Source organism: Piliocolobus tephrosceles, chromosome 4 (genome assembly GCF_002776525.5).
Source record: "Piliocolobus tephrosceles isolate RC106 chromosome 4, ASM277652v3, whole genome shotgun sequence".
In the NCBI taxonomy this organism is placed as follows: Eukaryota; Metazoa; Chordata; class Mammalia; order Primates; family Cercopithecidae; genus Piliocolobus; species Piliocolobus tephrosceles.
The window spans coordinates 133,294,802-133,317,844 of record NC_045437.1 but is presented as its reverse complement, the minus strand read 5'-3'; the positions used below and the strand labels follow the sequence as shown (position 1 = coordinate 133,317,844).

General features: G+C 44.6%; 2 protein-coding genes across 9 annotated transcripts in view; one reads left to right on the top strand and one right to left on the bottom strand.

Annotated features, from left to right (window-relative positions):
* CYFIP2 (cytoplasmic FMR1 interacting protein 2) overlaps window positions 1-23,043 on the top strand; it is a 145,191-nt gene that overhangs the window by 63,107 nt on the left and 59,041 nt on the right. For all 8 annotated transcript variants that reach the window (XM_023218793.2, XM_023218797.2, XM_023218794.2 and 5 more), the window contains exons 19-23: window positions 68-144; window positions 2,803-2,911; window positions 5,722-5,841; window positions 11,431-11,630; window positions 13,465-13,552. In XM_023218793.2, the coding sequence (XP_023074561.1) occupies window positions 68-144; window positions 2,803-2,911; window positions 5,722-5,841; window positions 11,431-11,630; window positions 13,465-13,552 (594 nt within the window). The remainder of the gene's footprint in view (window positions 1-67; window positions 145-2,802; window positions 2,912-5,721; window positions 5,842-11,430; window positions 11,631-13,464; window positions 13,553-23,043) is intronic.
* Window positions 13,998-15,939, bottom strand: FNDC9 (fibronectin type III domain containing 9). The gene has a single exon (XM_023218803.3). It carries the CDS (start codon window positions 15,936-15,938, stop codon window positions 15,264-15,266), a length of 675 nt encoding a protein of 224 aa, XP_023074571.2. The 5' UTR covers window position 15,939; the 3' UTR covers window positions 13,998-15,263.

Here is a 23,043-nt window from a genome sequence, read left to right as displayed (position 1 = left end):
AGATGGCTCAGTTTCTGTGATTAAGCTGAATGGGCGCCAGTGATGTTTCCTGCTTCCTCTCCACCAGGTGAACCTGTGCTTTGATCAGTTTGTCTACAAGCTGGCAGACCAGATCTTTGCTTACTACAAAGCCATGGCCGGCAGGTAGGAAAGCCCCAGAGCTGTGAGTAGCAATCTCTTAAGACTGCCACCTGGAAGATGTGATTTTCTGTTGTGAAACCCCCCTTCTTCTTTAGCCCCTGAGGAAAACAGAGCCATTCCACAGGCCCAGACTGGGTGCTGAAATAGAGTGGAAAGGAAACTAAGCAGATAGAGGGCTCACCTCACACAGACTGCAGTCTAGCAGGAAAGACGGACGTTGACTAAAAGCCGATGAGTGCACAGTGACAAGGAGGTTACATGCTGTCTGTGAGGGAAAAGCTCATGGGAACGTACAATGGTTAAACCTTTGGGGGTGGGGAACTAGAAAGGCCATCTTGCGGAAGTGGCATCTGAGTTCATATCTGAAGTTGGTAGGAGTGAAGAAAGTAAAAGGAGGTGAAGGATGCGGCAGGAAGTTGCAGGCAAAAGGAACTGCTTGTGCAAGGTCCCTGTGGCGGGAGTATAATGATAACAACCTGCGAACCTCACAGGGCTGTGGGAGGATTCCTGTGGATTAATGCATGTCAGTGTCTCTTCACCACCACTAGAGGGGGCAGGCTGCCTGCTAAGGCTCGGGAGGTGGGCAGGGCCAGAGCACGCCGGCTTTGTAGCTGTTTCTCCCAGGAGTGGAATGTCTCCGAATGGTTTCAGAAGTACAACAGTGACCCAATTCGATTTTTATTTACTTGTGAAAGTTTACTCTCTTAAAAATATAAATGTACAGAGAATGGATTGGAGAAGAATGAGTGTGTGCAAGCCAGACAGGAGGCCAGTGAAGAAGCCTGGATCGGAGATGTCTCAGGCTTAGAGGCTCCTTGGTATTGCCACTATATGTTGGTTCAAACCCTCGTGAGTTCTTGGGTTTCAAGAACCTGTAACAGCACTGATCAAGGAAAACCTCAAATTTATATATAGGTATTTCCATTCTTATTGGAAATCCAAACATTCCAACCAGTAATTTCAAGGATAGTGCCTTACTTTAATAATTTCTCTATGAAAAGGATTTGCTTCGTTTTGCTTTTAACAGCCAAAGTAGCCCTGATATATTTCAAATAGGAGTTGATGTGCAGTACACACAAGTTTCTGTTAACATAGGATGTGCATTAAGTAACGCAACTCTTATAGGCTGGAAAGTATAGAAAGCATGCATGTAAGATTTCAAGGAAAGCAGAGAACACAGCCTTTCACAGAGTAATCAGTAGGCGTCTGTGGATTGAATGGGATGTGGTTCTAACAGTGAGTTGGGTTTCTGGCTTCTGTAAGACAATTCTGATTCCAAATACACTGTTCCATCATCTATAGAAACAGACTCAGGCATGTCAAACCCTGGGTCTTCCTTTGTCTACCGTATGGGCTTTTATCTACACCCTTCCCTGTAAGATCAGTGATTTTTTAAAGTGTGGGAAGTTGAGAAGGTTGAGAGATTCGGAGAAAGCCCAGGAGGAAAACCATGAGCTAGGTCAGTCCTGTTCATTCGAAATGCCACGTGGCCACAAACGTGAGCCAGAGATGTTATTTTAAATTTTTTAGTAGAGGTATTTTAAAAAGGAAAAAGAAGCAGGTGAAATTAATTTTAATTTATTTAACCCCACATATCCAAAACATTATAATTTTGACATATACTCAATATAGGAATTAGTAGAGATTTTTCATTCTTTTCTTCTAAGTCCTCAAAATCCTGTGTTTTACAGCCCATCTCAATTTGGATCAGCTACATCTCAAGTGTTCAGTAGGCACATGTGCCTAGTGGCTACTACTTTGGACAGTGTAGATTTAGATGATGTCTCTTTCTTGCATAAAACCTTTAGATGGCTTTTAGTTATGTCTAGAATACACCTAGCCTCTTTACTAAGATCTGCGTGGCCCTACCTGGTTTGGCCCTGGTCTAATGTTGTAAATTCATTTTGCACCATACTGTGCAACCTGCGCTATATTTTATCCATACTGGCCATCTTTCCTTTTCTCAAACGTAACCAAGCTTATGGTATCAATGACAGTGCTCCCCTAGATCTTTCCGATTTTATCATTCAGGTCCCCATTTAGCAAAACTTCTTTAGAGAGACTTTGCCTGACTTCCTAACTCCAAATGATCCCATTTTCTTATTTTTAAAGCACTTGCTCCTCTGCAATCCATGCCTCAGCGTGAAAGATGGTAACACTCCCAGCTCATAAGGTTGTGGAGAGATTTAAAATGACGTGTGTTAGTATGTGTGTGTTTAAAGTGTCTGGGAAATAATAAACACTATGCAACTATTACCTATTATCTGAAATTATTTCATTCCTCTGTTTGTGTTTATCAGTCTTTCCTCATTTGAGTATGAGCTCCATGAGGACAGGCACTTTGTATTCCCAGTACCCAGAATGTTTCCTGGGATACACCAAGCAAGCACTCAATTGCTTTAGTGGTAAATGAATAAAAGAGGAAAGTGGCTCAAGTTCAGTGTTGCCCATCTTTAATTTAGAAACTCTGTTTCACATATTGAGCTTCTGTGACTGAAAAGAAATTTGAAGTAACTTATCTAGAGCAGTAAACAATTTTGCTTAAGATATATAAGACAGTGCTCTGTGGGTAGATTCTATGATTTGAAATAGAAGTATCTGGGCAGTTGAGAGTCATTCACTGTCTGTTTACTGGCCTTGTTTCACTTTTATTCCTTCCAGTGTCCTGTTGGATAAACGTTTTCGAGCTGAGTGTAAGAATTATGGTGTCATCATTCCTTATCCACCGTCCAATCGCTATGAAACACTGCTGAAACAGAGACACGTCCAGGTATGGGGAGCGGAAGCCACTATGGAGATGGAAGGGGCAGGAGAGAGCAGCTGTGAAGTCAGCCTAGAGATCAGGAATCAGGCGTGGGTACTGTCTTCCCAGCGTGTTGCCACTGTGGATTTCTGAGCCTGGGCGTAGCACAGCCTCAGGATCTCATAAACAATAAAGAGGCATTGGCTTCCTTTGGCTCAGGTTCTGGGCTTCTCTACCCGTCTGTAGCTGACCTCTGACAAGTTATGGCAACCAAAGCCTTCATCTTCTCATCATAAGCTGCAGCCCACTTTTTCCGGTTGGGATGCCACTCAGAGATGGGTAAATCTGTCCCTGAAGAGGGCCCAAGTGCCGGTCTAAGTGAGGAAGACCGTGGCGCCTTTGAAATGAAAGCATGTCAGGGCAAATCCATGGTAGAAATTGGTTTTTTTGTGTGTGCAGAGTTGGTTTCTATTAACATTTGACCCTAGATGTAGAGGAAATGTTGCTGGGAACTGAGAAACATTCCCACTTAACGATGTTAATGTGAGGCAGACAGACAGCATAAGAGATGCCCCAGCAGATGGCGAGCCCTCCTCCTAGAGCCCTGCTGTTGGCCAAGTGGGTGGCAAAATGGCCTTTATGCTGTGATGTCTATGTGCTTATTATGTGGTCCTGATCTTTGTGAAAGGGCCGGGCTGAGCCTAAGCCCATGCCAGAGGTGAAAAGGAAAGAATTCATCTCAGAAACCCTGGACATTCCCATTGCGATGAGAAATCCAAGGAAATGGAGACTCCTTAAACGGGGTGGGGGAGGGGGCAGGGAATAGAATTTGTACTTCTGTCAACAGCAGGAGCTCAATGAGAGCTTTTCTTTCAACCTCTCAGAAGATTACTGCTATCAGTTACAATGCAGCCAGAATTAGCCACAGGATATTAAATAGTGAGGGCTTTATGTGTGCATAAGATGGCTGTAAGGGGCCCTTAGTCAGTTGGTAGAAAAATCTATGCTAAAAGAGAAGTTGAAAAATAAAATAGTTAAGAATAATCATTTGACACCTAGCAAAGTGCTGTGGACACAGCAGGTACTCGACAAATGTTCATTGCTATCTACATAGCAGCTACAGTAATGTCCGCATGTACCCCAGTGGAAAGTACCTTAAGCTATATTTTCCGTCCTGTAATCAGACCTTCATCCTCTTGCTTTTAAATTTTCCCTCATGAAGGCACGAAGTGGGCCCTTGCTGAGTCGGCTGCTGTGCCCTGGTGACTGAATTGAGCACAGGAAAGATGCAGGAAGCACCTCAGGGCTAAATTTAGGATGTCAGCAGAAACATTTATGGGAAGCCAGAGCCTATCCTGAACCTCTTCCCACAGCCTGAGTGAATCGTATTTTTCCTAAACTTCCTGTGTTTCAAGCCTACAGGGAAGTTGAAAGAATAATATGATGAACACTTATTATCCCATAGCCAGGTTTGCAATTATTTATGTTTTACCATATTTAGCTCACATTCTCTCTCTCATGTATGTATGCTCTCTCTAGCACTTATACAGTGTGTATGTTTGTGTGTGTGTGATGAATATACATACTTTTGTTCTTAACCATTTGAGAGATTAAGTTGCCAAATCATGACATTTCACCCCTGAATGCTTCAGCCTGTATCTCCTAAGAACAAGGACATTCTCTTATAAAAACAGAATAGAATGATGATACTCAGGAAATTTAACAATACTGCTTTCTTTTTTTTTTTTTTTGAGACGGAGTCTCGCTCTGTCGCCCAGGCTGGAGTGTAGTGGCCGGATCCTGGCTCACTGCAAGCTCCATCTCCTGGGTTCACGCCATTCTCCTGCCTCAGCCTCCCGAGTAGCTGGGACTACAGGCGCCCGCCACCTTGCCTGGCTAGTTTTTTGTATTTTTTTAGTAGAGACGGGGTTTCACCATTTTAGCCAGGATGGTCTCGATCTCCTGACCTCGTGATCCGCCCGTCTCGGCCTCCCAAAGTGCTGGGATCACAGGCTTGAGCCACCGCGCCCGGCCAACAATACTGCTTTCTAAATACAGTTCCCATTTGTCCCAGTTATGTCCTTTGTAATTTTAATCCAATTTCCTATCAGTGCATGCACATACTTGTCAGGTGTCAGTGAGAACCTTTATTTATTTGTTTTTGAGACACAGGGTCTCTCTGTCACTCAGGCTGTAGTGCAGTGGTGCAGTCATGGCTCACTGCAGCCGCAAACTCTTGGGCTCAAGCTGTCTTCCCACCTCCAGCCTCCCAATTAGCTAGGACTACAGATGTACACCACCACACCTGGCTAATATTTTTTATTTTTTGTAGAGATAGGGTCTCACTATGTTGCCCATGCTGGTGTCAAACTCCTGGGCTCAAGCTATCCTCCTGTTGTAGGACTTTTTCTCATTTCAGCTAAAGATGGGGTTCTTGTCTGTCCCATGACCATGAAAACTTAGGCTTGCAGACTGTTTAAAGGGTGGGTAAAGCAGGGTTTTACTGGGTGAAAAGGGAAAAAAAAAGGCGGGGGGGGGGGAACAGGGACTCTCACAAGGCTAGAGTCCCTTAGCTAGAGAGCTTCCTGACAGGCCGTTGGAATCCCAGGTTCCACACAGGAAGAGGAGGGGCCGGACTCCTCCCTGCTGGAAACATCATAAACTTCCTGAGCCTCCACCTCAATGGACAGGCTGGTTGGAGTTTCTCCAGGAAACCCCTCCCACCTGGCAGTCTCACTCCCACCTTAGTCCCCCAAAGTGCTGGGATTACAGGCATGAGCCACTGCACCTGGCCAGTGTGAATTTTAAGTAACTTTTCTCTCTCTCTCTTCATCCAGCTGTTGGGTAGATCAATTGACCTGAACAGACTCATTACCCAGCGCATCTCTGCCGCCATGTATAAATCCCTGGACCAGGCTATCAGCCGCTTTGAGAGTGAGGATCTGACCTCCATTGTGGTAAGAGTCTGGGAGCGTGTGGGATTTCTGCTCTGGAATTTCTCAGACTAGACGCCTAGATGGGGACTGTAGTTAGTCTAGTGATGGGCCAGTTAAAGAGGGGCACTGAGTCGCTTTCCCATCTGAATGGAGCTGGGAAATAAAAACTTACACAAAATAAGAATAATCTTAGGTTCCTGATTGCCTTGGGAATGACAGAGTGGAGGGGGTCTCCTTGAGATTTCTAGAGATGGCCAACCCTCAGACACAGCTGCATGTCCTTAGGATCCTGCAGGCTGAGCAAGTAGGTGCATGGTCCTAAGAAGCTAGGCAAATTGCACAAGAGGGTTGGCTTCATGGGTGTGCAGTAGTATAAGGCCCAGAAGGGCTTTGCAGCTGGTTTACTGCTCTGCTGTCACCATCTTGAAATTCTTAAACGAGGGGGCCCCACATTTTCATTAAACATCGTACCCTGTACGTTATGTAACTGGTTCTGATGCGCAAGCCTGGAATAGGCCTACTCCTTTCTCCCAGAAAACAGCAGTTTAAACGACTCTCTGCTAATTCTCTTCAAGAGTTAGAGTAAACTTGACTGGTTGTCCTTTTAGTGAATCAAAGGAAGATTTCACTGCTTTCAAAAGCAGATGAACAGAAGGAATGGGAAATGGAAAATCACCATTAGAACATAATAAAAATTGTAGGCAAGATCTGTCAATGGTTGCTAAAATAAGTGGGCAGAACTTTGAGGAAAATACTGCATGATTTCTCTTATATGAGGTTCCTACAGTAGGCAAATTCATAGAGACGTAAGGTAGGATGGTGGTTGCCAGGGAAGAGGAAGATGGTGTTTGATAGATCCAGAGTTTCAGTTGGAGAAGGTAAGTTTCACTTCTAGAAAAGGATGGTGCTGATAGTTGCACAACAATGTGAATGTACTTAATGCCACAGTACACCTAAAAATCATTAAAATGTTCAATTTTAAGTGCATCTTACCACAATAAAAAATTTTTTTAAACCAAAACATCTTTGAGAAGAAGCAGGATACTCGCATAGTCTCAAAGTACCTCCCCCAAGATACTTATTAATTACAAAGGGAAGAATGACTCTACAATGGAGAAAAGATAGCAGACACCATCTTAACCAAAAGTTAATATCACCAGTAAGACATATTATTGTTGTCGTCATATATTCTTGCCAAAATGCACAATCTCAATCTAATTATGAGAAAATATCAGATGAACCCAAATCGAGTGCCATTCTAAAAAAACAAGTGAACAATATTTTTCAGAAGTGCGCAGGTCTTGAAAGACAGGAAAGAGTGAAAACTGTTACAAATTACGAAAGAATAAGGGAACATGACAACTAAATGCAACATGGAATTCTAGATTGAATCTTAGAACAGAAAAAGGACTTTAGTGGGAAAACTGGTGAAACCTGAATAAAGTCTGTCATTCAGCTAATAGTGTTGTACCAACATTAATTTCCTTCATTTGATAATTGTACTGTGGTTCTGCCAGAGGTTAATAGTGGGGAAGCTGGGTAAAGGATATGCAGGGTATGCTGTCTTTACAACTTTTCTATGAGTCTAAAATTATTTTTAAATAAAATTGGGTTTTATTTTAAGTGAACAAAGTGGTAAAAAATAAAGTGGCAATAAACTAGGACTCTAGCATCATACCTGCAGTCCCAGTCCTCACCCTGCTACTTACTAGCTGCGTGATCTTGTGCAAGTTACTCAGCTTCTCCAAGTCTGTTTCCTTATCTGTAGAAATGGAGGGAATATCAGAATCTACCTCTTAGGGTTACTGTAGGGATAAAATGAGATCACTACCTGGAAAGAGCTTTGCAGAGTTTGTTTGTTTGTTTTTGTTTTGTTTTCTTTTGAGACAGGGAGTCTTGCTCTGTTGCCTGGGCTGGAGTGCAGTGGCATGATCTCAGCTCACTGCAACCTCTGCCTCCCGGATTCAAGCAATTCTCTTGCCTCAGCCTACTGAGTAGCTGGGACTAGAGGCATGTGCCACCAGGCCCGCCTAATTTTTGTATTTTTAGTAGAGATGGGGTTTCACCATGTTGGCCAGGCTGGTCTCGAACTCCTGACCTTGTGATCTACCTGTCTCAGCCTCCCAAGAGTCCTTTGTATACATAGTTAGCACTTAATAAATAATAGCTTATGGAAAAAAGATGAGAGAAAAATAAATTTGGGGCTGCAATGCAATGATTTTGGGTGAATTTTCAACAGCATTTCTTAGGGCCTGCCCTAACCACCCTCCTTAGTCCTGGGTCACTTACTTCAAGAGACTGTAGCACAGCACGCATTTTGCTGAAAAATCATTTGCTCATCTCTATTTTGAGAAACAGAGTTATTCTTTATGCCAAATGGTTAGCAGTGATTAGCTCCAAGTGGTGGGATTTTTTTTTTTTCTTTTTTGTTTATCTGTATCTTCTAGTTTTCCAATAATGAGCATATCTTATGAAAAAAAAAAAAGATTTGGGATATATGTGTCTCCATGGCCTCTTCCCACCTGTTTGAAAGCACTAAATGTTCTTTTAGCTGAGAACAAAATCAAAACAAGCAGTGAAAGCCCTTGTTTATCAGGCGAGGGCAGTGGCTCCCCAGAGAACACCAGTTCCTGGGAAGCCCATGAAGAGACCTCAGGGAAGCACTCTCCCGGTGGATCAGGATGGCCCCTGCCTGCCCTGGCTGAGAAGCTTCTACCTCCTCCAAGAAACAAAACGAGGAGTGCGCTCCCCTCAGCCTTTCCCTCCACCTGAAAAACTCCATTCTGAGATGGGGAGACAACTTGATTCTGAGTTGGGAGAGGTTGCAAAGATTTGGGGAGTTAGTCACCCTCATTTTACACAGCTGAGCAAACAGAGTCTCAGCAAGACCCGATGCTGAAGTTGAAAACGGGCAGCCCGCAGGCTGTGTTTTGTTTAGGCGGCATAGTACATTTGTAATTTTGAGCCAACATTTAACATTGAGAAGAAATTCAAATAAAAATGCAGAAGCTCTGGCAATGCCACACCAGCATTCCCGGATGGTAACGATTGCCCAAAAATGACTAGAAGTTCCTGTGAGATGGGCTGCACTTTCTTCAGCTTGCCACAGCCCCACTGGCAGGCTTCGTTTATGTGTGTGACCTCCCAGGCCTCGCTGTACTGAGTTTGAGACCTTTGCTCTCTCACTTGCCTGAGGTCACAGAGCTGGTTGACAGTTGAATGTGGTTAACAGTCAGGTCTTCTTTCACTGAAGAGCTCTTTCTCCCACTACTCTGAAGTTGCCCATTTGGGTGTTTTACTGCCCCGGTTCTGTTCCTCTGTGTTGCCTTTTAGTAAATCAGCCTTACTGTGGAAAGCTGTCATCCTCTTAGGAAACCCCTAAACTGCCCACATGGCTTTTTAAGCCTTTTCCACGCTTTGGTGCATTGAGCCCTGCATCCAGCTGGCACATGCCCTCTTCTGGTTTTAAGACCAGAAGAACAAATTCAAAATGTGTTGCAGAAACATCATCTGAGTTACATAATGTGCAGGGAGAAGTGGACCTGCGGTTCAGTGGATCTGCCTCTCCTTCTGTCTCCCTTGTGAACATGGGTGTGTGTTGTGAGACTGCTAAAGTCACAGAACGATAACGCAGAATTTGTTCCACAGCTTCTCAGTTGTCTTCCCAGTAACAGGCACCGCAGTGTGCCAGGCGACTCAGCGATCTTAGAAATACATTGAATAGTGCTTACTCCATGTATTTTTTATTTCTTTAGTACCCATCCTAAGTGAATCAGAATAAAGACATATTCCAGCCAGCCAGGCCCCCAAGAGACAGAATCAACAAGCTGATTCTGTATTTCTGCCCTTCATTTACTTCATGGAACACAATGACTGGAAACTTATTCCTCCGTTGCTGTTCCAGAATTTAAATTCTGACCTTCTTTTGAAAAATTGCAGGACTTGCCATCACTAATCCCCTACTCCAGCATGGCAGCAGTCAGACGGGCCCTCCAATGTGTCATAGACGGACTCCCTAAACTTTCTCTTCACCCCAGTTGATCTCACTTACCTGACCTGTCTGACCTCTTTAGCCATGTATGTTTGCAAGCCTTCAACCATTTCTGCACACTTCAATTTAGAGCCACAGAATCTGAGTTTCAGAGAGGCAGAGCTCTAAAAATTGGAAGCCTAGCCTGGGATCTCCACCTGACCATACTCTGGTCTCCGTCTAGAGGTCTTTGTGCTCATGAGAATGAAATTGAATCCCTGGCATGAGGCTGCCTCCTGTGGACATATTCCAGCCATTACAGCAGACCCCATGGTCATCCCACCTGGCCGTGCTCTGATGAACTGGCCTTGCTGATGTTCTTTTAGCCTTTATGTTGTAAAGCTATCTTTGCCTTTGAAAGAACTTTCACAGCTCTTGCATCCTTATTCCGGGGAACTGTGTCACAGGAGCCCAGAACACATGATTTGGAATTAGGAGACTTGGATTCACATGCTAAGGCCTATTGTGGTGACCTTGGGCAAGTTGCTTAACCTTCAGGGCCTCCGTTTCCCCTCTCTGAATGAGGGACCATTGTACCGATCTTAAAAGATGGCGTAACCAAAACAACACAGGAGTGGCCTAAGGTGCTTTCTGTCTCTACACAAGACTGTACTTTGGTTCCTTTTGATAGCAATGGTGGGAAGTTGCAGGACCATGAGGGACCAAAGTGTGTTGGAAGAGTTACACTTTTCTTTCATTTCCCAGCAAATGCCGTGTCCTGCTGGGATTCAATGTTACTCTGTCCCACTTTGCCTGAAGATGGGATTCCTTTGTTCAGGGCCCACAGTGCACATAGATCCTGGTCATCATGAGCTGACTGCAGACTGCTTGCCCATGGCTTGTAGCCATGCCTTTGCCGACCCCATGTGATACCTCAAGGGGCCTACACTCCAAAGGATGAGGCATTCTGCTCCCACCTTTTTAAATAATTTCTATAGCAGTTAGAGTATATAGTGGTTAAGAATGTGCACTTTGGAGCCCAGTTTCCTGGATTTGAAGCCAGGTTACTTTAGTTCTCAAAGCCTCGATTTCCATACATCTAAAATGAGAACAGCAGCAATACTGACCTCATAGAGTTTAATAAGCATTAAATGAGTTGACGCATATAAAACTGGCACATACTGATTTGGTTGAACCAGGCAAAATTGCCAATAACCTAAAAAACCAGTAACGTCATAGGGTTCAACCTGATAGTAAACCCTTAATGAGTGGTAGCTCTTAGTATTGCTTTTTTCTCATCGATATAGAAACTGGAAATCTAGTAAGCTTGTTCTCTACCCAAAGGGGATTTGCACATGGTCCATGGTCTCCTTCCAGGGGATAGGCATGCAGCCTCCTTTCCCCAGCCTTGCCCTTAACCCTCTGGGCCTCCATCTCTCTCAGTGTAGTCTGACAATCCTTCCACTTCTCAGAAGAAGGGAACCTTGTCACTTGCTACTGCAGGGGTCCTGGTTGCCATGTAGATGGTCAGGAGGTTGTCTGAGCAGCTGTCACTTGCATGAACAGAAGCAGTAAGATAAAGCACACATGTAATCCTTACAAGCAATTCCTCAGCAGTTGTGGGTTCTCTCTCTGGACAGGAGCTGGAGTGGCTGCTGGAGATTAACCGGCTTACGCACCGGCTGCTCTGTAAGCACATGACGCTGGACAGCTTCGATGCCATGTTCCGGGAGGCCAATCACAATGTGTCCGCCCCCTATGGCCGTATCACCCTACATGTCTTCTGGGAACTGAACTTTGACTTCCTCCCCAACTACTGCTACAATGGGTCCACGAACCGGTAAGGGAATCCCTGTGCAGAGGGGGCCGGGTGGGGGTTGGGGGAGTGACCAGCTGCCTCCTCCAAACTAGGCCCAGTACACATGTGAGTGGTTCCTGCAACAGGAGTCTCTCAGACCCCCTCCTGGGCACAGGCTCTGTGCTCTGTCACGTGCCTGAGGTCACAGAGCTGTTTGACAGTTGAATGTTGTTAACAATTAGGTCTTCTTTCATTGAAGAACTCTTTCTACTACTACTCTGAAGTTGCCCATTTAGGTGTTCTACTGCTCCAGTAAAACATGGGGCATGCCATGGTGAGCAGATACCTTCCTGTCTCTTGAGTCTTCAGACTAGAGGAGGATGTAAGTGGTCAAATAATCACATGACAAATGTACCATTACAAATAGTGAATAAGGAGATGAAGGAAAGCCCACAGGGCTTAGGCAGAGGTAACAGCACCACCTGTTCCAGTCCAAAAAGTCATGCAAACCTCAAGGGAGGCTGCCTCTTTGAGGAAGTAATGCTGGAGTTAAGATGCAAAGGATGAGCAGGAATAAATAAGGGCAAAAAGGCAGGAGAAGAATATTCCAGACAAGTTTCTAAGGGTTTCTCCAAGAGGTTGATGAGGGTAAAACTAGTCGGGTGGGAAATGGTGCCATGAAAGATAACACAGGAACAGATTGTGCAGTACTCTAGAGGCCAGGGCAGGATCGTGCATTTTTATTAACCCTGAAAGAGTTTGAGGAAAGGAGATGACATGATCAGATTGTATGTATGTAAGGATATCCACATATCTAAAAGCATGCATGCAAAACAGCATACATTTGCAGAGCACAAATACACATGACAAAGTGGAACTTGCCTCCTGCAAGGTGCACACAGCCCTGGGCCAGGCACTGAGGTAGAGCCAAGACCTAATTGCCTCATCCCCAGAAAGTTTCATAACCTGGTGGAAGAGGTAAGGCATATATATTCACATACAAAATAAGTATGTAAGGATGCAAAAAAATGTATTAATCTGCAATTCTTCTAGGTATCTCCAAGCCTTGGCTCAGGGCCAGTATTAAATGAGTATGTGTTGAATGAATGGAAGGGTATGGGAGATATCCACAGATGTACCTGAATCCACACTAAGCGAGATAGATTTCCAGTTCTATAAAGATACAGGAGTTTTAACAGTCTTGAGCAGGGAGCAGCAAACTGTGGCTCACAGACTACATCTAGTTGCTGACTGTTTTTGTAAAGCCCATGAGCTGAGAATAGTATTCACACTTTTGGGTGGTTGAGGGGAAGAAATCCAAAGAAGACTAATACTTGGTGACAAGTGAAAATGATTTGTAATTGATAAAGTTTTATTGGAACTTGGTCATGCCATTTGTTTATTATTGTCTGTGGGTGCTTCCATGCTGCAAGAGCAGAGTTGAGTACTTGCAACAGAGACCATCTGGCTTCCAAAGTTAAAAATATTTGCTGCCTGGCTCTTCTGAGAAAGAGTTTGCTGAACTCTGCTCTTGAGAAACCAAACTGGAGGTAGAGGAGTGGAGCCCCAGGGAAAGCCATGTTCAAGCCCAGCCTACTCTTATTCTTGCCTGGTGTCATTCTGAGCAGCCACAAGCCCCTGTTTGAGCCCAGGAATCTAGACTGAAGTTTTCCCATCTATGGAAAGGAGTTGAATGGGAAGTTGAATGGGAAGATGTCAGAAGAGTTTAGTACCTTTATAGTCAACCACCTAACAAACAGTGCACTTGTACCAATGCAAACCTTCACCTGGCCAGGAAGCACTCCTTTTATCTGTGTCCCATGAAGAATAATATTAGCACCATATTAACTCTTTCCCATCCCTTTGCTTCTACTAGTTTTGTGCGGACTGCCATTCCTTTCACTCAAGAACCACAACGAGACAAACCTGCCAACGTCCAGCCTTATTACCTTTATGGATCCAAGGTAAGTAGTCCTGCCCTACCCTGCCTAGAAGAGGGTTGGTGAGAAAAAGCAAATAGAAAAGTGTCCCTTAATTAGAAGAGTAAGAAAGTGGAGAGATAAATGCAGCAATGAGGTCAGTCACGGTGGCTCTTGCCTTTAATCCCAGCACTTTAGGAGTCCGAGACCGGTGGATACTTAAAGCCAGGAATTTGAGAACAGCCTGTGCAACATAGCGAGACCCTGTCTCCACCAAAAAAAAATTAAAAATTAAAAAATTAGCCAGACATGGCGGCATGCACCAGCAACTACTTGAAAGGCTAAGGCAGGAGGATCCTTTGAGCCCAGGAGTTTTATGGTGCAGTGAGCATGATTGTACCACTTCGCTCCAGCCTGGGTGACAGGGCGAGACTCTTATCTTTAAAGAGAAAGGAAAAAGGCAGCAATGAGATCCAGGCAGAAACAGCTGTGAGTATATGAATCTTTATTTGTTCACAAGTAGCAGGGATGGGGGCAAAAGCAGACCTCCACAACTGGGTGCTGAGCAGGGAATGCATGAGGTAGGCAAGGGAATAGGGATGTGGGGCTTCTCGTCTTGGCTTCTCAGCTCCTGCTGTTTTTCAGTTGATTCACTGCAGTGTCGTCCTGTGATTCTGGGATTTTGTGCTCTGTAGATATAAGAGGGCACTGGGAAGGTCTTAGGATGATGCTTGGAGAGTGCAGGCATCTTCTCCAGAGCAGCCCGCCTAGTCTGGTCAAGACAATTTTCTCAAATCAAGGGAAGCTGACTGACAGCATTTGAGGTGGTTCACAGACATGGCATTTAACTAACACTGACTCATAAAGTAAAAACAGCACTTTCCTTTTTGATTCTCTTTCAAACCTTATGCTATATCAAGGAGAAAGACAAATATTGGTGCTAATATGTCTTTATTACCTCTCCAACACTGGATCTCCCTTTTTATCAAAGACAAGCAAGCAGGTTACATTAAGCTCAGAGTCACTGGCAGGCAATAGAAGCTAAGTCAGATTTAATATTATCTTGTTTTCATGATGTTTATTCTTATGTCTCTTCCCTTCTGTTTGTAGCAGGAGGGTGCTGGCTTTTCACTTATGGAGTAAAATAAGGCTGTCTTTGAAAATAAGTTTACACCTAAAAAAGGAGTCAATTTAAAGAGAGAAAAAGTATTATAATAGTAAAGATAATCCATGATTTAAAAAAATAGAGACAGGTGGTGTGTGATTGCCTAAAAGTTGGAAAACACTCCAGAGCAAGAGTTCTCACACTTTTCCAAGTAATCCCCTCAAGGGCAGAGGAAACCAGACATCCACCTTTGCCCAAAAGTGTACCTCTTAGAGTGTACTTGCAACTCAAACATTTCCTTCAAGTGCTGTTTTATTTAAGTCATGCAAATTTTTGCTTTCTACTTTATAACATATCCATGTTTGTTTTAATGTTAAAACAAAGATTTCAATTCTTAACTGTGTCCTCCGAGTGGACACTGCTGCAGAGATACCCTGTTTGTGCCTTGGCATACCCTGGGGGACATACCCTGGGGGATACATTTTCCAGCTTGAGAAGCTTTGTCATGGGGCATTCATCCAACCCAGGGGACCCAAAATAGCAATGACATTTGATGGGAGAGAAATGGGTTGCCTATAGACACGTTTGTACAAAAGACCTACTGTATGGAAAGCTTTAGGCTACATGATGCGGGCTGTCTCCTCGCCACACTCATTCCCCACAATGAGGCAGTATGGCGGGTTGGTCACCACCCCTCCTCTGTAAGGCATCCGCATCAGGGGCATCCTGGTTGGCTTCAGGATTCAGTTCAGCTTCATCTCTGGAGTTCTTGCGTGGCACTTCCACCAGGGGGAGCCCCTGCAGGTCTTCCTCCCTCTGACCAAGATCCGGGGCCTCCTCTGGCCATCTTACCAACCCATTGGCCTCCTCCATGTGGCCAGCCCTGTAAGACCATCGCGGCTCATGGCAGCGGACACACCAGAACTGGAGGCAGATGAAAGCCAAGACAGCTGTGAAGCAAGCCAGCAGAATGGCCATCAGCACCCAAAGGGAGATTTGGGGGTCTACCAGGGAGCTTCCAGGAGCCAGCGGACTCTTATCCAGGGTGTGGAACATGGTGCAGTAGTGCCTGTAAGGGAAGGCAGCCTTCTTACAGCTGATGCACAGGAAGTAGAGAGTGGAAGGGGCGAGATGTTCGAGCACTACGGAGCTGATCGTTCGAGGCACCTTCTCCTCGTGGTGGAAGCTGTAGCGAAGATAGCCAGAGAAGATGCTGTTCCAGTTGGGCCTATACATAATATGGTAATAGTCCTCCAGGCAGGGCTCCGAGGACGACCAGGAGATGATGGCTCCTGTATAAGAAATGTTCCCCACCTCGATGTTCATCCCGATTCTAGAACCAGAATCAAAGTGAAGAGTGACATCCCCCGATTTAAGTATATATTTATCATAATCATAGCCACCATTTATTCCACATTTGAGATGGTCTCTCATATTGCCCTCATCTTACAGACAAAGAAATGGAGGCCTAGATGTTCTGTTATTTAGGCATAGCGAGAAAGTGGCTGGACAAAAGTTAAAACCAGGGCTGTCCCATGCCAAAGTTCAGGCCTAAAAAGAGATGCACCCATGTAATCCCAGCCACATCCCACCCTAGCCAAGATCCTTCAGATAATAACATTGTTCTCATCCCCTTAAGAAAAAAGACGAAAAAGTAGGAAAAATCAGTAGAACCTCAGAGGCTCACCTTTATTCTCAGGTCTGTGACCTCCCCTCAGGCAATTGATTGACCTCAATTTTCCTTCCTGACCTTCTGTTTCTGCTGTAAGTACTGTGAACTCAGTGATCTAGAACATTCTACCCACTGCTTTTTTTAGCCTCCTGGTTCTGTTGCCCATGGTGAGTGGAAATTCGCTTCGTCACTCTTTAGCAGCTGATTTCACCCCAAAACTTCTCCTGTTTTGTTTGTTTTTTCAAAACCAGCGTTACCAGGTAATTTATTTTATAGGTGAAGATAATCATCCCCTAATATCAGCATAACTACCACTATTTAATTCTGCTGGTATTATGAATGTTAATCATGGTAATAACCACTCACAGTAAGTGGTTGCTATGTCACTGGTCATGCTAGATGATTCACAGACAGTAATTAATTTCCTTTATTCTTCATCACATCCTCTGAGCTAGATTCCCATTTTACAGATGAGCAACCTGATGTCACACCGTGAATATGTAGAAAAAGGACTCAATGCTGCCTAACCACTACATTTCCTAATGCAAGGCTGCCAGGTTTAGTTACAGACGTTATTGCAAAATGAGGTGCCAGGACTGAGACCCAGTTGCTGTTTTTCCAGACAAATCAAATGAGCCCTCTTCAGATTGCCAGGCCCTACTTTGATAAGAGAGAGCCATCTTCAAGTATTTTAGTTTCTCTCTTGCAGTTCCCTCTACTGATTTCCCCGATCAGAAATACAAAGACAGTCATAGTCAGCCTACGTATATTCACGTAAAGGTCTCACCCTGCTTTGTCCTCCGTTCCTCCTCCCTCACATGAAATCCAGTAGGTTTCATTTTGGGTTGCAGTGACATAGTAAACAGCTGCCAACTGGATTTTCGCCTGCATTGGATATTAAGCCAAACCAATGGCTATTATGACCTGCCTTTCTCTCTCCTCCGCTTTCCCCCATCCTCTTGTGTTTGTGCCCATTTTCCTCCAGGAGTGGAGCTGCAGAAAGGTACACAGCACTGAGTAATTTCTCAATCCTTGCTTTTTTTCTGTAAGGGTGACAGTGAGCTAAGATGCTCAGGAAGGTGAATAGTGTCTTTCTATGTGGCTGAAAATTTCTTCCCAATAAATGGAGAATGAAAGGGATGAGACAGATGTGCTCAGACCCTTCCAGGGAAGGTCATAATGAAGGAGACTGAACGTTTATGTTCCCTTGCTTGTTGTCCTCTATACACTCATCTTCCCCACCCCACACACCCCTATAAATACACCTTCGACCACAATGAAAAGAGCCTAATTCATTACTTATGATACATAGGCAGCCACCTGTGTAAAACCCTTCCGTCAGGAGTAATCAGGAATCCTGTTTCTTGTCACGCACAAATGTTCTCTTGGCTTCCTATCTGCCACTAGCTATCTGTACAGATGGAATTACCTCAGCAGACATTTGTAAGAGATTTCTGTCAAGACGCAAATAGCATCCTCAGCTTTTAGGACCAGGTCCATCTCCCTTATTGATTTTTCTTCCTCTGTTTCCATTTCTAAATTCTCCCCTATTTTTAACTATTCGTTTACCGTTGCCCAGCCCTTCTCCAAGCAGAGTGTGAAAAGAAGTCATTTCCATTTCCAAGAAGAGCCATCTGTATTTCTTACCTGATGCTCGCAGCGTGTCTGGTTAGAGCTCTGCCCTCCGAGGTGGAGTAGATTAAAGCTGAGAGAATGGTGCCTTCTCCCTCCTCCACTCTGGGCTTTCCGTGTTGTTTCTCTCAACACTGAGTAATCCCACTGCTGCCCCTAACGCTCATGTTATTCATTTCTTCAGATCAGCATCATTCACCATGGCAACCAGCAGGCATCTGTATGCACGATGCTTTCAGGGACCAGCCTGGAAAGGCTTTTGCCAGTGAGAGGAGCTCTCATTCCTTTGGCTGAAAAAGGGCAGATGATCCCCTGCAAACTGATCCCCAGTGCGGTACTAATTCTTCTAACACTCCTACATTTTCTCCCCAATTGGCTGGTTATTATTTTCTCATCCCATCTGGATCCTCTTTGGCTAATGGTTTTAAATGCAAAGATGCTCTTCTCAGTTATTCCACAACCAAAACAGTAATATTCATCTTCATCCCCTCCCACCCCTACACTTCCCCATCCCAACTGCCTACCCCACCTCTTTATCTTCGTTTTTCTCTATTCTTGACTCTTGTAGCATTACGTAGTTATATGATACTGGTCAAGACCCTTTTATTTGTATTGTCTGAACCTCAGTTCTGCCATCATCTGTAAAGCTGTGGGCTTGAGCTACATCAGGATGGCAGATCAGAAGGCAGAAGACATGAGCCCTATCCCTGCACAGCCCTGAACCCATGTCAAGCTTGCTAAGCCATCATGGCACTCTCACTGGGTTGAATAACTCCCCCCGACACACACACAAAAAATTGCATGTCTACCCAGAACCTCAGAATGTGACCTGATTTAGAAATAGAGCCTTTGTAGATGTAACTAGATAAGGATCTCAAGATGAAATCATCCTGGATTTAAGGATAAGCTCTAAATTCAATGACTAATGTCTTTGTAAGAGAACAGAGAGGGAGATGTACACACAGAGAGGCACAAAGGGAAGAAGCCAAGGGAAGACAGAGGCAGAGAGTGGAGGGATGCTGCCATCAGCCAAGGAACACTGGGAGCCATCAGCAGCTGGGAAGGCAAGGAAAGATTCTCCCCTAGAGCCTTTGGAGAGGGCATGGTTCTCCCAGAACCTTGATTTTAGGCTTCTGGTCTCCAGAACTGTGAGAGAATAAATTTCTGTCATGTTAAGCTGCCACATTTATGGTAATTTGTGATAGCAACCCTAGGAATCCAATGCAGCACTCCTTCCAGCTGGGTGCTGAAACAGCCCCAGAGCTCCTCTGAACACAAGCGTCCCAAGAAACTCCTTCCCAATCAGTCAGTTGGAGTTGGCGCCAGAAATGGAAAACTGTTTGCTACTCCTGGATTGGATCATCCCCAGTGTTCCTTTCCTTTCAAGAATCCAGACTGCTTGCCTCCCCTTTTCTCACAAAGGGCTGTCTGGCTCTGAGGTTCCATCCCTTCCTGTTCCTTTCAACCTTGTAAGAACGTGTTGCCGCCATTCTATTGAGGAGATCACAGGGCTTGTCTGGAATAGAGGGTGGAAAGTAGCTCACATACATTTAGACCTCAATAAATTTATACAAATTATATGTTTTTAAAAGTCAGCTTTTCTCTTCTTGACGACCAGAGTATCCAAGTGAACACATGAAGGTCTCTTTCTGATTCCCATTAATGATAAAAGGTTAGGAAGAAAGCCAGGCACAGTGGCAGTGGTGTGCACCTGTAGTCCCAGCCACTTGGGAGGCTGAGGTGGGAGGATCACTTGAGCTTAGGAGTTCCAGACCAGCCTGGGCAACATAGAAAGACTTTTTCCGTTGGAAAAAAAAAAAAAAAAAAAAAAACCACCTTGGTGAGTTGCAACCCTACACGTGGCCAAAGGTCTCTGGGAGGCGTGGAGTCTCAGGACAGCCAGTGATCCTTGATCAGACAGTTGCTGTGCGGCTTGCCCATGGCATTCAGTCTTCCCAGGGGCCTGTCTTAAGTCTGCAGCAATGCAGCAATGCAGACACGTGTCTCCTCCCATGCGAGCACAGTCAGGTCAAGTGCTAATAGTGAGTCCCCACAGAGCATAAAAGCATCCTTCTCACAGAAAGGCCACGCAACCGTTTGCAGGTGCCCTTTGAAAAGGTTATTTTGAGGGGAGTGAAAATGCCAGAGTTAAGGGGTCTGAGGAGGAACAAGGTAGAGACTCAAGCCTTTTTCCACAGAAAATGAGATTTATTTTTAATGTTCTTGGATGACATTTTTAACCATGAAAAACTTTCCTCTGTGGAATTAAGATACTCAGAGAATGTGAGGCCTCGAAGCCCTCTTGTTTCACAGTCCTGGGAGAAGACATGGCATTCCTCAGGCTGCTTGGCTGATGAGTGGCAGAGCTGCCAGTGAAATGGGATGGGGCCCCAGACTCGGAGGCCAGGGTTCATCCTGCTCCTCTGAGCTGTCGCCACTTGCCAGCAGCACCCAGAGGAGCCAGTGCAGCCCTTTGCGAAGGAGATAAAGTATCTGGCACACCTGCCCCAGGACATTACACCCCAGCCATGCTCACACGTTCTCCATCATCAGGGACAATTCCTCCAGAGTCTGTGCAAGTTGTTGCCTCTTTGCTGTCAGGCCAGGTGGGCCCCAGCTAGTTGACACCAGTAGTAAATTACTGCTAGAGGAAATCAGCTAGGAGCAAGGTTCTTCCACCTTTCCTGAAGGTGGCAGTGAAGGGATAACATGGGGCAAGCCCCAGTCCCAAAGCTGGATTGGCACATGGGGAAAGTGAGTGGCTTACAGAGCATGCCCTGGAATTCCCAGGCTGGAGTGCAGTGGCACAGTCATGGCTCACTGCAGCCTTGACCTCCCAAGGCTCAGGTGATCCTCCTGTCTCAGCCCCCCCCAAGTAGATAGGACTACAGGCGTGCACTACCGTACCTGACTAATTATTATTTTTGAGATGGAGTCTCGCTCTGTTGCCCAGGCTGGAATGCAGTGGCAAAATCATGGCCCACTGCAACCTCTGCCTGCCGGGTTCCAGTGATTCTCCTGCCTCAGCCTCCCAAGTAGTTGGGACTACAGGTGTGCACCACTGCGCCCAGCTAATTTTTGTCTTTTAGCAGAGATGGAGTTTCGCCACGTTGGCCAGTCTGGTCTTGAACTCCTGACCTCAGGTGATCCACCTGTCTCAACCTCCCAAAGTGCTGGGATTACAGGCGTGAGCCACTGTGCCCTGCCTCACCTGGCTAATTTTTGTGTTTTTAGTAGATACGAGATCAGACAGTTGCTCTGCAGCTTTCCCATGGCATTCAGTCTTCCCAGGGGCCTGTCTTAAGTCTGCAGCAATGCATGCAGCATGTCTCTTCCCAACTGCTAGTGGTGAGTCCCCACAGAGCATAAAAGCACCCTCCCACTGCAGCGAACCGAGATCGCGCCACTGCACTCCAGTCTGGGCAACAGTGGAAGACTTCGTCTCAAAAAAACAAAAGAAAAAAAGCATCCTCCACACACCGTGTTGCCCAGACTGGTCTCGAACTCCTGGGCTCAAGCAATCCACCCACCTTGGCCTCCCAAAGTACTGGGACTATAGGCATTAGCCACCACGCCTGGCCAAATTCCCTCACTTTATGTATTTATTTACTTATTTCAGTTTTTTTTTTTTTTAATTTCAATAGACTTGGGGGAACTGGTGGTTTTTGGTTACATAGATTAATTATTTAGCGGTGATTTCTAAGGTTTTGGTGCACCCATATGAGCAGTATACACTATTCCCCATGTGTAGTCTTTTATCCCTCTCCCTCCTCCCACCCTTCCGAGTCTCCAAAGTTCATTGTATCATTCTTAATGCCTTTCTGTCCTCATAGCTTAGCTCCCACTCATAAATGAGAACATAATGATGTTTGGTTTTCCATTCCCGAGTTACTTGACTTAGAATAATGGTCTCCAAGTCCGTCCAGGTTGCTGCAAATGCCATTATTTCATTCCTTTTTATGGCTGAGTAGTATTCCATGACGTATACATGTCACATTTTCTTTATGTACTCATTGATTAGTGGGCATTGGGCTGGTTCCAAATTTCTGCCATTGCAAATTGTGCTGCTTTAAACGTGTGTGCAAGTATCCTTTTCGTATGATTTCTTTGCCTCTGGGTAGATACCCAGTAGTGGGACTGCTGGATCCAATGATAGTTCTTACTTTTAGTTCTTAAAGGAATTTCTACACTGTTTTCCATTATATTTGTACTAGTTTACATTCTCCCCAGCAGCATAAAAGTGTTCCCTTATCACCACATCCATGCCAATATGTATTATATTTTGATTTTTGATTATGATCATTCTTGCAGGAGTAAGGTGATAATACATTGTGGTTTTTGATTTGCATTTCCCTGATCATTAGTGATGTTGAGCTTATATATATATATATATATACACACACACACATACACACACATACACACACGTATATATGTATGTATATATATACGTATATATGTATGTATATATACGTGTATATATATACATATATATATATATATATATGTTGGCCATTTGTATATCTTCTTTTGAGAATTGTCTATTCATGTCCTTAGCTTACTTTTTGATGGGAGTGTTTTGTTTTGTTTTGTTTTCTTCTTACTGATTTGTTTCAATTCTTGTAGATTCTGGATATTAGTCCTGTGTCAGATGTATAGTTTGCAAAGATTTTCTCCCACTGTGTGGGTTGTCTGTTTACTCTGCTATTTCTTTTGCTCTGCAGAAGCTTTTTAGTTTAAGTCCCGTCTATTTGTCTTTGTTTTTGTTGCATTTGCTTTTGGGCTCTTGGCCATGAAGTCTTTACATAAGCCAATGTCTAGAAGGGTTTTTCAGATGTTATCTTTTAAAATTTTTATGGTTTCAGATCTTAGATTTAAGTCTTTGATCTGTCTTGAGTTGAATTTTGTATAAGGTCAGAGATGAGGATCCAGTTTCATTTTTCTACATGTGGCTTGTCAATTATCCCAGCACCATTTGTTGAAAAGGGTGTCCTTTCCCCACTTTGGTTTTCTTTGCTTTGTCAAAGATCAGTTGGCTGTAAGTATTTGGCTTTATTTCTGGGTTCTCTCTTCTGTTCCATTGGTCTATATGCCTGTTTTTATGCCAGTACCATGCTGTTTGGTGAC

Bases quoted from the DNA above. Each gene is read 5' to 3' on its own strand.
- FNDC9 (XM_023218803.3), bottom strand. From the start codon at position 15,938: ATGAACATCGAGGTGGGGAACATTTCTTATACAGGAGCCATCATCTCC.